Source organism: Salvelinus namaycush, chromosome 25, assembly GCF_016432855.1.
Source record: "Salvelinus namaycush isolate Seneca chromosome 25, SaNama_1.0, whole genome shotgun sequence".
NCBI lineage: Eukaryota > Metazoa > Chordata > Actinopteri > Salmoniformes > Salmonidae > Salvelinus > Salvelinus namaycush.
Genome location: NC_052331.1, coordinates 34,613,780 through 34,633,039, shown reverse-complemented (window position 1 = coordinate 34,633,039; position 19,260 = coordinate 34,613,780). Strand labels below are relative to the sequence as shown.

The following is a 19,260-nucleotide window of genomic DNA, read 5'->3' as shown; positions in this document are numbered from 1 at the left end:
CAACAGATGTGGGAAATGCAGCACAGCTCTCACTCGTCCTGCGTTATGTGACGGACACAGGAGTCAAGGAGCGATTTATCCGATTTGAAGATGTGACAAGCGGCAAGCGAGCTGATGACATTGCCGCTCTTATTTTCCGTTTCTTGGAGGAAAATGAATGTAGTCTGGATAAAGTTGTGGCACAGTGTTTTGATGGCGCAGCAGTCATGGCATCTGGACTCAATGAGGTGCAGGCTAAAGTTAAGGAGAGGGCACCGATGGCCTTATTCATTCACTGCTATGCACATCGACTAAATTTAGTACTGACTCAAGGAGCCTCAAAGCTTAAAGAATGCAAGGTCTTCTTTGCCAACCTCAATGGCCTTGCAGCATTTTTCTCACGATCCCCTAAGCGCACGCAACTGCTGGATGACATCTGCAAGCGTCGTCTTCCTAAGGTTGCACCAACGAGGTGGCAATATACATCTAGATTGGTCAATGCAGTCTTTGAAAAGAGAGTTGCCCTAAAGGAGCTGTTTAACCACTTACTGGAACATGACGGGGATACTGTGCTTATGGCTGATGGATTTAATGCACGTTTGGATGATTTTGAGTTTTGTTTTTTGCTGGAAACATTCAATGGGATTTTTAATTATTCGGATGTGCTTTTTGGAATTCTACAGAAACAAACTTTGGATGTACAATTCTGCCTGACAAGGGTGAACGAGTTGTGACACAATTGAGCGAGAGAGGTGCAGGTTCAGTCAAATCTACGATGACACAGCGCGCATCTCAAGTTCACCCAGCGCACGCAGAGGCCCAGCACAAGGAGACCCTCGCACATACTATCAACAACTCCACAGCAATATTCTGGACAACATTCTTTGCCAGATACGAAACAGGTTTCAAGACCACGAAAAATTAATGTTTCTCTCCCTCCTGGACCCCCGGCACTTTCAGACCTACCGGAAAAAATTCCCGCAAACAGCCTTCTCCAGCTTAACAGAGAGTCACGGAACACTGTTCGACCTATCCAAGCTAAAAACAGAACTGACTGTAATGTATGCTATGACTGATTTTGAAGGGAAAAGTCCCTCTGATCTCCTTGATTTCCTTAAGCAGAAAAATCTGAATGAGGACATGGGGCAACTTTACACATTGGCATGTGTGACAGTGACTATCCCTGTGTCCACGGCTTCTGTCGAGCGGTCATTCTCGGCCTTAAAGCGAATCAAAACGTATTCCAGAAATGCTACTGGACAGACTCGGCTTTCAGCATTAGCCTCCATGTCGATAGAAAAGGACTTATTGGTGGAACTAAAACGCACAGATAGACTGTACAACAGAGTCATTGAAGTCTTCTTGAGGAAAGAAAGGAGGAAGGATTTTGTGTTCAAATAATCAGTCTTCGGTGAGTAGGCATACAATGCATGTTATTTTTTATTAAATGTGTATGTATGTTTCGCATTTTATTTCATTAATATTAAATACCCTATATATTAACAAAATAAAATGGCAAATAGCCTATGTTGCAAATTATTTGTTTTCTTTCTTTTATTTTCAGTGAATAGTTATGTGTCTTTATCATCACGGTGAAACTGCTTTGGGTGCGACAATGCGCTGTTTAGTGAACACACTGTATTTATTTTTTTGGGGACTTAAAGCTCAAAGTTTGTGGATCAGAAATGGATAGAAGAAGAATATTAATATAACTCTGTTGCACTCGACTATGTTCTTGCCTATTAGTTGAACTGTACTGTATTGTTGTTATTCTTCCCCTGCAATTCTCTGAATAAAAATGTCAATTTCAAGGTGACGCAACGCCTGGTTATACTGCGTTTCTGTCTAAATGTATAGTGTCTAGAGCCATGGCATCATAATGATGGTAATAAGAGGTGGATTAATTCGGGTGGGACTGTGTAGGACCTCACTGAAGGCCCAGGCCCCAGGCCCACGGCACGCTACTGAGGAATACTCATAATAAACAATGCTAAAAGATACAACTGTTATGCATGGAATTTTAGATCCACTTCTCCTTAATGCAACCGCTGTGTCAGATTTCAAAAAAGCTTTACGGAAAAAGCAAAAACGATGCAATAATCTGAGGTCGGCGCTCAGAACCCAATCAAGACACAAATATAGCCGCCATATTATGCAGTCAACAAAAGTCATAAAAGCATTATAAATCTTCATTTACCTTTGCTGATCTTCGTCGGAATGCACTCCCAGGACTCCCACTTCCACAAGAAATGTTTGTTTTGCTCGGTAATGTCCATCATTTATGTCCAAATAGTTACTTTTGTTAGCGCGTTTGGTAACCATATCCAAAGTCACGAAGCGCGTTCACTAAAAGCAGACGAAATGTCAAAAAGTTCCGTAACAGTCAGTAGAAACATGTCAAACGATGTATTGAATCAATCTTTAGGATGTTTTTAACATAATTCTTCAATAATGTTCCAACCGGAGAATTCCTTTGTCTTCAGAAAAGCAAATGGAACGGGAGCAAACTCTCATGTGAACGCGCATGGTCAGCTCGTGGCTGCTGGCAGACCTCTTACTCATTCCTCTCTGCTTCGGCCCCACTTCACAGCAGAGGCATCAGACAAGGTTCTAAAGACTGTTGACATCTAGTGGAAGCCTTAGGAAGTGCAACATTACCAATATCCCACTGTATCTTCAATAGGAGTTGAAAATTGACCAACCTCATATTTCCCACTTCCTGGTTGGATTTTTTCTCAGGTTTTTGCCTGCCATATGAGTACTGTTATACTCACAGACATCATTCGAACAGTTTTAGAAACTTCAGAGTGTTTTCTATCCAAATCTACTAATAATATGCATATTCTAGCTTTTATGGCTTTGTAGCAGGCCGTTTACTCTGGGCATGCTTTTCATCCGGACGTGAAAATACTGCCCCCTACCCCAAAGAAGTTAACGCTATCAACGTTTCCCTTACCTTTGGCAATTGTGATTGAATCAACACAATATTAGTCACTTTCAATGCAACATACCGAAACAAACAGACTATGCAAGAGATGTTGTTGTAGGCAGAACACATCGGAGTATGATTCTATTGCATTGATATGTACGACTCAGCCCGTACTCGACACAGACTGGTGCGGCATAAACATTCAGAGCTGCAGTAGGACTCTATGCAAATAGAGCATTGCCATATATGGACCTGTGCCATTTACCTTGAACTGGACTGTGTTTACAGCATGAGCAGTCGTGACTCGTGAGTAGAAGCGCTTGTTTTGAGATCAAAGTAAGAGCTGCATGTAGCCAAGTGTGCACATTTTGTTCATATCCTTTGCTAGTTGGTGAGTTATTAGCCCAGTTATAGATCATTTGTAGTCAGCAATGGGGGAGTGATTCCTTCCTACAAGAGCACAAAACGTGTACATTTCTAGACAATGTTGAAGCGCAAGTAAAGTAAAAAGCTTTTGTTTTGTCTTAATCGGGCAGTGTTGTATTTTCAGACCGGCTTGAATAAGCTAAGTAGCCAATAGGCCACGGCTTTTGTGGAGCAATAGGTAACGATTCAGAACTAAAGTTTTGATGCTAAGGATTCCACGACGCGGTTAGCCTTTACAGCTGGGACTGCAAGTTTGTGTTCCATTTTTTGCACGGATTCCGCGAATGCTAGCTGGGTGTACTACAGACACCTGTCGTCGTCGTGGGAGACTCATTGTTATCTTTTCGTAAAACAACTGGTTGCAGTAAAGAGTAAACCAGGATACTAAGAAGATCCTGAGGGAAATCGCCGAGTACCAGCAGCTTTACGCTATGGATGAACAACATACTACATCATGGAAAGATCCGACTACCTCACAAAATAACTTTAACCCGACAAAAAAAAGAAAAACAGATTCATCTACAGACACGGACGATTTACTTACCGTTGAAGTAGAGGCTAGTGCTCTGGCTGGAATCCATGCAACACTGGAAAAGTTGTGTGAGGAGGTAGCAGGGCTGAGGGGGAGCTTGGAGTTTAGCCAGAGTGAAGTTATCACGCTCCAAGCAGAGAACAAGGCACTCACAGCCAAGGTAAAAATCCACAATTCCAACATGGATTGTCTACTCAGGGAAAACAGGGTAATGAGGGAGTCGCTACTAGACATACAAAGTTGTAGCTTGAAAATCTGTTTTTTTCTGGGATTCTGTCACGTTGGTATGAAGAGATTTGGGAGACAGGTGCAGGAATGCGTAACAGTTTTTTTTTTTATTGCACTCAAATTATGGCGAGCCGCGCAAAGGCACGGGGACGAAGACAAAACAAACACGTATACAACACACAGGGTTGAAACCCAAAACAAAAGAGCGAGGAGTACCTCGAATAAATAACACACGCACACAATGATTAACACACGTGGCGAGACCCGTAATCATCGGCGCAATCCACAATGGCACGAAAGCCAAAACACACAGCACAGGTACTCACACGCACTAATGGACATTGTAACAATAATCGACAGCCCAATGGAAACCAAAGGGCACACTTATACAAGTACTAATCAGTGGGAATAGGGGACAGGTGTGCGTAATGAAAGTTCCAGAGGGCTCCGTGACAATATCGTTGCGCTGCACTAGCAGACATTATGGGGTATTGTGTGTAGTAGTTCAGTGACAAACAAAATCTCAATTTAATCCATTATAATTTCAGGATGTAACACAACAAAATGTGGAAAACGTCAAGGGGTGTGAATACTTTCTGAAGGCATTGTACTTAGGTGCAGAAACTCCACAATACTTTTGAGCTATTCTATAAGAGATGAAGAACTCAAGCAGTGAAGACCTCAGTATACAGATATTAATATATGATACAGTATAATATGATGATATACTGTATATAATCTAATATCACTGGTTGTTCTTTCCAGGTGAGGAGATCGCCAGACCCAGACGCTCCACCCCTACACCAAGACCCGCCCCCGAGACACAAAGGTCAGAGTTCAAAACTGTTCCAACGCTGACACAGCAAACAGGATACCATATTTGCTATGTACTGTATTGATAGAATTTGTGTTGGGTCTGATAAATGTTTTATTTGGGAAAACAATTAAGCTATTCAATTCAATTAAGTAACAAAATACAAGTACATCGCTGAAATCTTGAATATCAGCGTTTTAAAATCACATTTACTTACCATCTCTTGCAGTGAGAGAGTATCCCAGAATCGTAGAGCATCCCCAGCTTTCTTCGGGCCTCCTCATGAGACGACCTATGAGACACACAGATACGATAGTAACAGAAATGATGGTAACTCTCACAAGAATAGTCTTTCTGACTGGATGTGTGTTTGTGTGTCTTTGTGTTTTTACATAATCGTATCTAAATGTGTGTCAATTGTTTGTTACGTTTGTGCATCATATCCCACTGAGGTGTGATTACCCATTTTTATATCCTTTGTCTATCATAGTAGTCTGTATAGAGGCTGATGCTTGGTGTGACTCCAGACCAGACTCTGACTCCCCTTTGACCAGAAACTTTCCCACAGGAGGTAAGCCCCCACTATATCATTTATATCAGTCATGATTGTGCTATTATATGACATTTGCTAACACAACTTAGAAATGCATCATGAGCTTAGTTCAACTGTTTAACCACATCAGAACCCAAAATATAAGCTTGTTTTACTCCAATGTTTGTAAACAAAGTAAATGTGAACAAACACTGTATAGACTCAACACGTGCTTAAAACTGCACTTCTGCTATCATGGATGGCCAGTCGTTGCGTTCATAGCTGTCTTTGAATTTGAGAGGGGTTCCATTTCTCCAGCCTCCTACTGAAACAGTGGTGGGTCGTACGCGGTGTTATAGTTTCAACTGCTGACTGCTGCTTTAAGTAAGTCTATAGACTGACCTAGTGTCGTTTGACCAAATCAAATTGTATTTGTCACATGCGCCGAATACAACAGGTGTAGACTTTACCGTGAAATGCTTACTTTACAAGCCTTTAACCAACAATGCCGTTCAAGAAATAGAGTTAAGAAAATATTTACTAAATAAAAAAATAAAAAATAAAAGTAACACAAGAAAATTCCTTGACAGTGACTATATACAGGGAGTACCGGTACCGAGTCAATGTGCGGGGTTAAAGGTTAGTCGAGGTTAATTTGTAAAGTGGCTATGCATAGGTAATAAACCGTTAGTAGCAGCAGTGTAAAAACAAAGGGGGGGTTCAATGTAAATAGTCTGGGTGGCCATTTTATTAATTGTTCAGCAGTCTTATGGCTTGGGGGTAGAAGCTGATAATTAAGGAGCCTTTTGGTCCTAGACTTGGTACCCCTGTGTCGCTTGCCGTGCAGTAGCAGAGAGAACAGTCTATGACTTGGGTGACTGGAGTCTTTGACAATTTTTTGGGCCTTCCTCTGACACTACTTAGTATATAGGTCCTGGATGTCAGGAAGCTTGGCCCCAGTGATGTACTATGGGCCGTACGCACTACCCTCTGTAGCGCCTTACGGTCAGATGCCGAGCAGTTGCCATACCAGGCGGTGATGCAACCAGTCAGGATGCTCTTAATGGTGCAGCTGTAGAACTTTTTGAGAATCTGGGGACCCATGCCAAATCTTTTCAGTCTCCTGAGGGGGAAAAGGTGTTGTCTCCCCCTTTTCACAACTGTCTTGGTGTGTTTGGACCATGATAGTTTGTTGGTAATGTGGACACCAAGGAACTTGAAACGCTCGACCCGCACCACTACAGCCCTGTCGATGTTAATGGGGGCCTGTTCGGCCCTCCTTTTCCTATAGTCCACGATTAGCACCTTTGTCTTACTCACATTGAGGGAAATGTTGTTGTCCTGGCACCACACTGCCAGGTCTCTGACCTCCCTATAGACTGTCTCATCGTTGTCAGTGATCAGGCCTAGCACTGTTGTGTCGTCAGCAAACTTAATGATGGTGTTGGAGTCGTGGGTGAACAGGCGCTGCTGCGCCTTCTTCACCACGCTGTCTGTGTGGGTGGACCATTTCAGTTTGTCCGTGATGTGTACGCCGAGGAACTTAAAACTTTCCACCCTCTCCATTACTGTCCCATCAATGTGGATAGGGGGCTGCTCCCTCTGCTGTTTCCTGAAGTCCACGATCATCTCCTTTGTTTTGTTGACATTGAGTGTGAGGTTATTTTCCTGACACCACACTCCGAGGGCCCTCACCTCCTCTCTGTAGGCCGTCTCGTCGTTGTTGGTAATCAAGCCTAGCACTGTAGTGTCGTCTGCAAACTTGATGATTGAGTTGGAGGCGTGCATGGCCACGCAGTCATAGGTGAACAGGGAGTACAGGAGGGGGCTGAGAACGCACCCTTGTGGGGCCCCAGTGTTGAGGATCAGCGGGGTGGAGATGTTGTTACCTACCCTCACCACCTGGGGGCGGCCCGTCAGGAATTCCAGGACCCAGTTGCACAGGGCGGGGTCGAGACCCAGGGTCTTGAGCTTAATGACGAGTTTGGAGGGTACTATGGTGTTAAATGCTGAGCTGTAATCGATTAACAGCATTCTTACATAGGTTTTCCTCTTGTCCAGATGGGTTAGGGCAGTGTGCAGTGTGATTGCGATTGTGTCGTCTGTGGACCTATTCGGGCGGTAAGCAAATTGGAGTGGGTCTAGGGTGTCAGGTAGGGTGGAGGTGATATGGTCCTTGACTAGTCTCTCAAAGCACTTCATGATGATGGAAGTGAGTGCTACAGGGCGGTAGTCATTAAGCTCAGTTACCTTAGCTTTCTTGGGAACATGAACAATGGTGGCCCTCTTGAAGCATGTGGGAACAGCAGACTGGGATAAAGATTGATTGAATATGTCTGTAAACACACCAGCCAGCTGGTCTGCGCATGCTCTTGTGGACGCGGCTGGGGATGCCGCCTGGGCCTGCAGCCTTGTGAAGGTTAAAACGTTTAAATGTTTTACTCACGTTGGCTGCAATGAAGGAGAGCCTGCAGGTTTTGGTAGCAGGCCGTGTCAGTGGCACTGTATTGTCCTCAAAACGAGCAAAGAAGTTGTTTAGTCTGTCTGGGAGCAAGACATCGTGGTCCGCGATGGGGCTGGTTTTTCTTTTGTAGTCCGTGATTGACTGTAGACCCTGCCACATACCTCTCGTGTCTGAGCCGTTGAATTGCGATTCCACTTTGTCTCTATACTGACGCTTAGCTTGTTTGATTGCCTTGCGGAGGGAATAGCTACACTGTTTGTATTCGGTCATGTTTCCGGTCACCTTGCCCTGATTAAAAGCAGTGGTTCGCGCTTTCAGTTTTGTGCGAATGCTGCCATCAATCCATGGTATCTGGTTGGGGAATGTTTTAATAGACGCTGTGGGTACAACATCACCATCTTCATGCTGATGACGGGGATTTGGGCCTTGTCTTGACAAAGCAATATATCCTTCGCGTCGGACTCATTAAATAAAAAATATTTGTCCAGTTCGAAGTGAGTAATCGCTATTCTGATATCCAGAAGCTCTTTTCGGTCACAAGAGACGGTAGCAGCAACATTTTGTCCAAAATGAGTTACAAACAATGCGAAAAACCAACAAAATAGCACAGTTGGTTAGGAGCCCGTAAAACGGCAGCCATCCCCTCCGGCAACTTTATATAACAGTGTCACTCTCTTTATAGCTCCTCCTCCACTTCCTCCCAAGAACATCCAAGCAGCTAGTCAAGGCTATTCTTCGTCTGATTCTTCCGGTAATATTATTTTGCTAGTAACCATAATTCCCATATGGAAGCAGATTCATGCCAAAACTTCAATGGGTTTATTTGTATTTGTTTTGGCATGAATCAGCTTCCATATTCCCATGCCTCGTGCACACTTGCCATTGTTCTTTGGACAGCATTGATAGAAGTGAACTCAGGAAGATCTCTGAACTTTTATTTTCCCGCAGTTGATTTACACAATGGGAGAATAGTCTCAAGCCCCGCCCCCATCTACCTGAACGTCCAATCCCCAGCCTCATACAGAGGTTCCCCCGTGCCTGACCTGGAAGATGTGTTCGGCCCCATGGAATCCTCCCGGATCAATGAGGGCAGGGCCTCGCCCCGATGGGTCAGCTTCAACAGTGAGAGACCACCCCCACCGGAAGAACCGGCCCCGCCTCCGCCCCCTGCCTATCCTCCTCCTGACTCGCCCAACTCCTTCTCTTCCACCCCAGACTCCCCCTGCCTCTCCCCGGGCCCTCCTCCGGATGAGCCTCCCCCCTCCCCGCCGCCCTTTTCCTCTCCCCCCGACTCGCCCATCTCCATCATCTCCATTCCCCCTCCAAATGAACCCGTTCCCCCACTGCCTCCCGACTTCTTGCCCCCAGACTCTCCGCCATGCATCGCCATCAATCCTAGTCTGTTTTTGGATGATGATGAGATACTGGAGTACTCCCTTGCTCCCTCTGCCCCTGCTGCCCCACTGGAGTACTCCCCTGCACCTACCAGTCCCATCCCTCCCCCCCTGCCTGCGGAGCGCTCCCTTCGGGCAGGCATCCCTTCCCCTCTGGTGTTCCTTAGGGAGGAGCAGCCTGACTTTATGTCCTGGCCCCTGGTGCTGACCCCGGGCTTCAGGGGCATGCCGTTCCCCCTCCTCCCGCCCACCTACAGGCCCATGGTGTCTTCCCCCGGACCCTGCCCAGGCAGTGGTGAGTACATAGAAATACAATGGGTAGATTACCACTGTTGAAAACATAGAAATACAATGGGTAGCTTACCACTCTAGGAAGCCATAGAAATACAATACAAGTAGAATGGGTAATGCCATCATTGTGAAAATGGAATTTGTTGACTTCGCTCTATTACTTTTGCTATTCGCTCTATTACAATTGCTATTGGATCTAGAGGTCATGGCTGGTCATAATCTTAATAGGGGTCATAGGTCCTCCCTTTTCCTTTTACAGGCCCCTCCTCTCCACCTCGCCCTGCCACGCCCCTGTCAGGAGGTAGTCCAGTACCTCCCCCTCTTCCTACAAGGCCCTCCTCTCGACCCAAACTGCCCCCTGGGAAACCAATGGGAGACCTGGTATGGCACACTTTTACATGTGTTAGACTTGTGATAGATACTATTAGAATGTTAGACTTGTGATAGATACTATTAGAATGTTAGACTTGTGATAGATACTATTAGAATGTTAGACTTGTGATAGATACTATTAGAATGTTAGACTTGTGATAGATACTATTAGAATGTTAGACTTGTGATAGACACTATTAGAATGTTAGACTTGTGATAGTTACTATTAGAATGTTAGACTTGTGATAGATACTATTAGAATGTTAGACTTGTGATAGATACTATTAGAATGTTAGACTTGTGACAGATACTATTAGAATGTTAGACTTGTGATAGATACTATTAGAATGTTAGACTTGTGATAGATACTATTAGAATGTTAGACTTGTGATAGATACTATTAGAATGTTAGACTTGTGATAGACACTATTAGAATGTTAGACTTGTGATAGATACTATTAGAATGTTAGACTTGTGATAGACACTATTAGAATGTTAGACTTGTGATAGATACTATTAGAATGTTAGACTTGTGATAGATACTATTAGAATGTTAGACTTGTGATAGACACTATTAGAATGTTAGACTTGTGATAGATACTATTAGAATGTTAGACTTGTGATAGATACTATTAGAATGTTAGACTTGTGATAGACACTAGAATGCTAGACTTGTGATAGACACTATTAGAATGTTAGACTTGTGATAGACACTATTAGAATGTTAGACTTGTGATAGACACTATTAGAATGTTAGACTTGTGATAGACACTATTAGAATGTTAGACTTGTGATAGATACTATTAGAATGTTAGACTTGTGATAGACACTAGAATGCTAGACTTGTGATAGACACTATTAGAATGTTAGACTTGTGATAGACACTATTAGAATGTTAGACTTGTGATAGACACTATTAGAATGTTAGACTTGTGATAGACACTATTAGAATGTTAGACTTGTGATAGATACTATTAGAATGTTAGACTTGTGATAGATACTATTAGAATGTTAGACTTGTGATAGATACTATTAGAATGTTAGACTTGTGATAGATACTATTAGAATGTTAGACTTGTGATAGACACTATTAGAATGTTAGACTTGTGACAGATACTATTAGAATGTTAGACTTGTGATAGACACTATTAGAATGTTAGACTTGTGATAGACACTATTAGAATGTTAGACTTGTGATAGATACTATTAGAATGTTAGACTTGTGATAGATACTATTAGAATGTTAGACTTGTGATAGATACTATTAGAATGTTAGACTTGTGACAGATACTATTAGAATGTTAGACTTGTGATAGACACTATTAGAATGTTAGACGTGTGATAGATACTATTAGAATGTTAGACTTGTGATAGATACTATTAGAATGTTAGACTTGTGATAGATACTATTAGAATGTTAGACTTGTGATAGATACTATTAGAATGTTAGACTTGTGATAGATACTATTAGAATGTTAGACTTGTGATAGACACTATTAGAATGTTAGACTTGTGACAGATACTATTAGAATGTTAGACTTGTGATAGATACTATTAGAATGTTAGACTTGTGATAGACACCATTAGAATGTTAGACTTGTGATAGTTACTATTAGAATGTTAGACTTGTGATAGATACTATTAGAATGTTAGACTTGTGATAGATACTATTAGAATGTTAGACTTGTGACAGATACTATTAGAATGTTAGACTTGTGATAGATACTATTAGAATGTTAGACTTGTGATAGATACTATTAGAATGTTAGACTTGTGATAGATGCTATTAGAATGTTAGACTTGTGATAGATACTATTAGAATGTTAGACTTGTGATAGATACTATTAGAATGTTAGACTTGTGATAGATACTATTAGAATGTTAGACTTGTGACAGATACTATTAGAATGTTAGACTTGTGATAGATACTATTAGAATGTTAGACTTGTGATAGATGCTATTAGAATGTTAGACTTGTGATAGATACTATTAGAATGTTAGACTTGTGATAGACACTATTAGAATGTTAGACTTGTGATAGACACTATTAGAATGTTAGACTTGTGATAGATACTATTAGAATGTTAGACGTGTGATAGACACTATTAGAATGTTAGACTTGTGATAGACACTATTAGAATGTTAGACTTGTGATAGATACTATTAGAATGTTAGACTTGTGACAGATACTCTTAGAATGTTAGACTTGTGATAGATGCTATTAGAATGTTAGACTTGTGATAGATACTATTAGAATGTTAGACTTGTGATAGATACTATTAGAATGTTAGACTTGTGATAGATACTATTAGAATGTTAGACTTGTGATAGACACTATTAGAATGTTAGACTTGTGATAGACACTATTAGAATGTTAGACTTGTGATAGATACTATTAGAATGTTAGACTTGTGATAGACACTATTAGAATGTTAGACTTGTGATAGACACTATAAGAATGTTAGACTTGTGATAGATACTATTAGAATGTTAGACGTGTGATAGACACTATTAGAATGTTAGACTTGTGATAGACACTATTAGAATGTTAGACTTGTGATAGACACTATTAGAATGTTAGACTTGTGATAGACACTATTAGAATGTTAGACTTGTGATAGACACTATTAGAATGTTAGACTTGTGATAGATACTATTAGAATGTTAGACTTGTGATAGATACTATTAGAATGTTAGACTTGTGATAGATACTATTAGAATGTTAGACGTGTGATAGATACTATTAGAATGTTAGACTTGTGATAGACACTATTAGAATGTTAGACTTGTGATAGATACTATTAGAATGTTAGACTTGTGATAGTTACTATTAGAATGTTAGACTTGTGATAGATACTATTAGAATGTTAGACTTGTGACAGATACTATTAGAATGTTAGACTTGTGACAGATACTATTAGAATGTTAGACTTGTGATAGATACTATTAGAATGTTAGACTTGTGACAGATACTATTAGAATGTTAGACTTGTGACAGATACTATTAGAATGTTAGACTTGTGATAGATACTATTAGAATGTTAGACTTGTGATAGACACTATTAGAATGTTAGACGTGTGATAGATACTATTAGAATGTTAGACTTGTGATAGACACTATTAGAATGTTAGACTTGTGACAGATACTATTAGAATGTTAGACTTGTGACAGATACTATTAGAATGTTAGACTTGTGATAGATTCTATTAGAATGTCAGACTTGTGACAGATACTATTAGAATGTTAGACTTGTGACAGATACTATTAGAATGTTAGACTTGTGATAGATACTATTAGAATGTTAGACTTGTGATAGATACTATTAGAATGTTAGACTTGTGATAGACACTATTAGAATGTTAGACGTGTGATAGACACTATTAGAATGTTAGACTTGTGATAGACACTATTAGAATTTTAGACTTGTGATAGACACTATTAGAATGTTAGACTTGTGATAGATACTATTAGAATGTTAGACTTGTGATAGATACTATTAGACTGTTAGACTTGTGATAGATACTATTAGAATGTTAGACTTGTGATAGATACTATTAGAATGTTAGACTTGTGATAGATACTATTAGAATGTTAGACTTGTGATAGACACTATTAGAATGTTAGACTTGTGATAGACACTATTAGAATGTTAGACTTGTGATAGATACTATTAGAATGTTAGACTTGTGATAGATACTATTAGAATGTTAGACTTGTGATAGACACTATTAGAATGTTAGACTTGTGATAGATACTATTAGAATGTTAGACTTGTGATAGATACTATTAGAATGTTAGACGTGTGATAGACACTATTAGAATGTTAGACTTGTGATAGATACTGTTAGAATGTTAGACTTGTGATAGACACTATTAGAATGTTAGACTTGTGATAGATACTATTAGAATGTTAGACTTGTGATAGATACTATTAGAATGTTAGACTTGTGATAGATACTATTAGAATGTTAGACTTGTGATAGACACTATTAGAATGTTAGACTTGTGACAGATACTATTAGAATGTTAGACTTGTGATAGACACTATTAGAATGTTAGACTTGTGATAGACACTATTAGAATGTTAGACTTGTGATAGATACTATTAGAATGTTAGACTTGTGATAGATACTATTAGAATGTTAGACTTGTGATAGATACTATTAGAATGTTAGACTTGTGACAGATACTATTAGAATGTTAGACTTGTGATAGACACTATTAGAATGTTAGACGTGTGATAGATACTATTAGAATGTTAGACTTGTGATAGATACTATTAGAATGTTAGACTTGTGATAGATACTATTAGAATGTTAGACTTGTGATAGATACTATTAGAATGTTAGACTTGTGATAGATACTATTAGAATGTTAGACTTGTGATAGACACTATTAGAATGTTAGACTTGTGACAGATACTATTAGAATGTTAGACTTGTGATAGATACTATTAGAATGTTAGACTTGTGATAGACACCATTAGAATGTTAGACTTGTGATAGTTACTATTAGAATGTTAGACTTGTGATAGATACTATTAGAATGTTAGACTTGTGATAGATACTATTAGAATGTTAGACTTGTGACAGATACTATTAGAATGTTAGACTTGTGATAGATACTATTAGAATGTTAGACTTGTGATAGATACTATTAGAATGTTAGACTTGTGATAGATGCTATTAGAATGTTAGACTTGTGATAGATACTATTAGAATGTTAGACTTGTGATAGATACTATTAGAATGTTAGACTTGTGACAGATACTATTAGAATGTTAGACTTGTGATAGATACTATTAGAATGTTAGACTTGTGATAGATGCTATTAGAATGTTAGACTTGTGATAGATACTATTAGAATGTTAGACTTGTGATAGACACTATTAGAATGTTAGACTTGTGATAGACACTATTAGAATGTTAGACTTGTGATAGATACTATTAGAATGTTAGACGTGTGATAGACACTATTAGAATGTTAGACTTGTGATAGACACTATTAGAATGTTAGACTTGTGATAGATACTATTAGAATGTTAGACTTGTGACAGATACTATTAGAATGTTAGACTTGTGATAGATGCTATTAGAATGTTAGACTTGTGATAGATACTATTAGAATGTTAGACTTGTGATAGATACTATTAGAATGTTAGACTTGTGATAGATACTATTAGAATGTTAGACTTGTGATAGACACTATTAGAATGTTAGACTTGTGATAGACACTATTAGAATGTTAGACTTGTGATAGATACTATTAGAATGTTAGACTTGTGATAGACACTATTAGAATGTTAGACTTGTGATAGACACTATAAGAATGTTAGACTTGTGATAGATACTATTAGAATGTTAGACGTGTGATAGACACTATTAGAATGTTAGACTTGTGATAGACACTATTAGAATGTTAGACTTGTGATAGACACTATTAGAATGTTAGACTTGTGATAGACACTATTAGAATGTTAGACTTGTGATAGACACTATTAGAATGTTAGACTTGTGATAGATACTATTAGAATGTTAGACTTGTGATAGATACTATTAGAATGTTAGACTTGTGATAGATACTATTAGAATGTTAGACGTGTGATAGATACTATTAGAATGTTAGACTTGTGATAGACACTATTAGAATGTTAGACTTGTGATAGATACTATTAGAATGTTAGACTTGTGATAGTTACTATTAGAATGTTAGACTTGTGATAGATACTATTAGAATGTTAGACTTGTGACAGATACTATTAGAATGTTAGACTTGTGACAGATACTATTAGAATGTTAGACTTGTGATAGATACTATTAGAATGTTAGACTTGTGACAGATACTATTAGAATGTTAGACTTGTGACAGATACTATTAGAATGTTAGACTTGTGATAGATACTATTAGAATGTTAGACTTGTGATAGACACTATTAGAATGTTAGACGTGTGATAGATACTATTAGAATGTTAGACTTGTGATAGACACTATTAGAATGTTAGACTTGTGACAGATACTATTAGAATGTTAGACTTGTGACAGATACTATTAGAATGTTAGACTTGTGATAGATGCTATTAGAATGTTAGACTTGTGATAGATACTATTAGAATGTTAGACTTGTGATAGATACTATTAGAATGTTAGACTTGTGATAGATACTATTAGAATGTTAGACTTGTGATAGACACTATTAGAATGTTAGACTTGTGATAGACACTATTAGAATGTTAGACTTGTGATAGATACTATTAGAATGTTAGACTTGTGATAGACACTATTAGAATGTTAGACTTGTGATAGACACTATAAGAATGTTAGACTTGTGATAGATACTATTAGAATGTTAGACGTGTGATAGACACTATTAGAATGTTAGACTTGTGATAGACACTATTAGAATGTTAGACTTGTGATAGACACTATTAGAATGTTAGACTTGTGATAGACACTATTAGAATGTTAGACTTGTGATAGACACTATTAGAATGTTAGACTTGTGATAGATACTATTAGAATGTTAGACTTGTGATAGATACTATTAGAATGTTAGACTTGTGATAGATACTATTAGAATGTTAGACGTGTGATAGATACTATTAGAATGTTAGACTTGTGATAGACACTATTAGAATGTTAGACTTGTGATAGATACTATTAGAATGTTAGACTTGTGATAGTTACTATTAGAATGTTAGACTTGTGATAGATACTATTAGAATGTTAGACTTGTGACAGATACTATTAGAATGTTAGACTTGTGACAGATACTATTAGAATGTTAGACTTGTGATAGATACTATTAGAATGTTAGACTTGTGACAGATACTATTAGAATGTTAGACTTGTGACAGATACTATTAGAATGTTAGACTTGTGATAGATACTATTAGAATGTTAGACTTGTGACAGACACTATTAGAATGTTAGACGTGTGATAGATACTATTAGAATGTTAGACTTGTGATAGACACTATTAGAATGTTAGACTTGTGACAGATACTATTAGAATGTTAGACTTGTGACAGATACTATTAGAATGTTAGACTTGTGATAGATTCTATTAGAATGTCAGACTTGTGACAGATACTATTAGAATGTTAGACTTGTGACAGATACTATTAGAATGTTAGACTTGTGATAGATACTATTAGAATGTTAGACTTGTGATAGATACTATTAGAATGTTAGACTTGTGATAGACACTATTAGAATGTTAGACGTGTGATAGACACTATTAGAATGTTAGACTTGTGATAGACACTATTAGAATTTTAGACTTGTGATAGACACTATTAGAATGTTAGACTTGTGATAGATACTATTAGAATGTTAGACTTGTGATAGATACTATTAGAATGTTAGACTTGTGATAGATACTATTAGAATGTTAGACTTGTGATAGATACTATTAGAATGTTAGACTTGTGATAGATACTATTAGAATGTTAGACTTGTGATAGACACTATTAGAATGTTAGACTTGTGATAGACACTATTAGAATGTTAGACTTGTGATAGATACTATTAGAATGTTAGACTTGTGATAGATACTATTAGAATGTTAGACTTGTGATAGACACTATTAGAATGTTAGACTTGTGATAGATACTATTAGAATGTTAGACTTGTGATAGATACTATTAGAATGTTAGACGTGTGATAGACACTATTAGAATGTTAGACTTGTGATAGATACTGTTAGAATGTTAGACTTGTGATAGACACTATTAGAATGTTAGACTTGTGATAGATACTATTAGAATGTTAGACTTGTGATAGATACTATTAGAATGTTAGACTTGTGATAGATACTATTAGAATGTTAGACTTGTGATAGACACTATTAGAATGTTAGACTTGTGACAGATACTATTAGAATGTTAGACTTGTGATAGACACTATTAGAATGTTAGACTTGTGATAGACACTATTAGAATGTTAGACTTGTGATAGATACTATTAGAATGTTAGACTTGTGATAGATACTATTAGAATGTTAGACTTGTGATAGATACTATTAGAATGTTAGACTTGTGACAGATACTATTAGAATGTTAGACTTGTGATAGACACTATTAGAATGTTAGACGTGTGATAGATACTATTAGAATGTTAGACTTGTGATAGATACTATTAGAATGTTAGACTTGTGATAGATACTATTAGAATGTTAGACTTGTGATAGATACTATTAGAATGTTAGACTTGTGATAGATACTATTAGAATGTTAGACTTGTGATAGACACTATTAGAATGTTAGACTTGTGATAGACACTATTAGAATGTTAGACTTGTGACAGATACTATTAGAATGTTAGACTTGTGATAGATACTATTAGAATGTTAGACTTGTGATAGACACCATTAGAATGTTAGACTTGTGATAGTTACTATTAGAATGTTAGACTTGTGATAGATACTATTAGAATGTTAGACTTGTGATAGATACTATTAGAATGTTAGACTTGTGACAGATACTATTAGAATGTTAGACTTGTGATAGATACTATTAGAATGTTAGACTTGTGATAGATACTATTAGAATGTTAGACTTGTGATAGATGCTATTAGAATGTTAGACTTGTGATAGATACTATTAGAATGTTAGACTTGTGATAGATACTATTAGAATGTTAGACTTGTGATAGATACTATTAGAATGTTAGACTTGTGACAGATACTATTAGAATGTTAGACTTGTGATAGATACTATTAGAATGTTAGACTTGTGATAGATGCTATTAGAATGTTAGACTTGTGATAGATACTATTAGAATGTTAGACTTGTGATAGACACTATTAGAATGTTAGACTTGTGATAGACACTATTAGAATGTTAGACTTGTGATAGATACTATTAGAATGTTAGACGTGTGATAGACACTATTAGAATGTTAGACTTGTGATAGACACTATTAGAATGTTAGACTTGTGATAGATACTATTAGAATGTTAGACTTGTGACAGATACTATTAGAATGTTAGACTTGTGATAGATGCTATTAGAATGTTAGACTTGTGATAGATACTATTAGAATGTTAGACTTGTGATAGATACTATTAGAATGTTAGACTTGTGATAGATACTATTAGAATGTTAGACTTGTGATAGACACTATTAGAATGTTAGACTTGTGATAGACACTATTAGAATGTTAGACTTGTGATAGATACTATTAGAATGTTAGACTTGTGATAGACACTATTAGAATGTTAGACTTGTGATAGACACTATAAGAATGTTAGACTTGTGATAGATACTATTAGAATGTTAGACGTGTGATAGACACTATT

At 37.7% G+C, this 19,260-nt stretch overlaps 1 protein-coding gene across 1 annotated transcript in view; it reads left to right on the top strand.

The window, feature by feature from the left end:
* Positions 1-19,260, top strand: part of LOC120019914 (SH3-containing GRB2-like protein 3-interacting protein 1) — a 74,381-nt gene that overhangs the window by 46,055 nt on the left and 9,066 nt on the right. The window contains exons 10-13 of the mRNA XM_038963323.1: positions 4,860-4,923; positions 5,463-5,479; positions 8,853-9,593; positions 9,849-9,970. Of these exons, the coding sequence (XP_038819251.1) occupies positions 4,860-4,923; positions 5,463-5,479; positions 8,853-9,593; positions 9,849-9,970 (944 nt within the window). The remainder of the gene's footprint in view (positions 1-4,859; positions 4,924-5,462; positions 5,480-8,852; positions 9,594-9,848; positions 9,971-19,260) is intronic.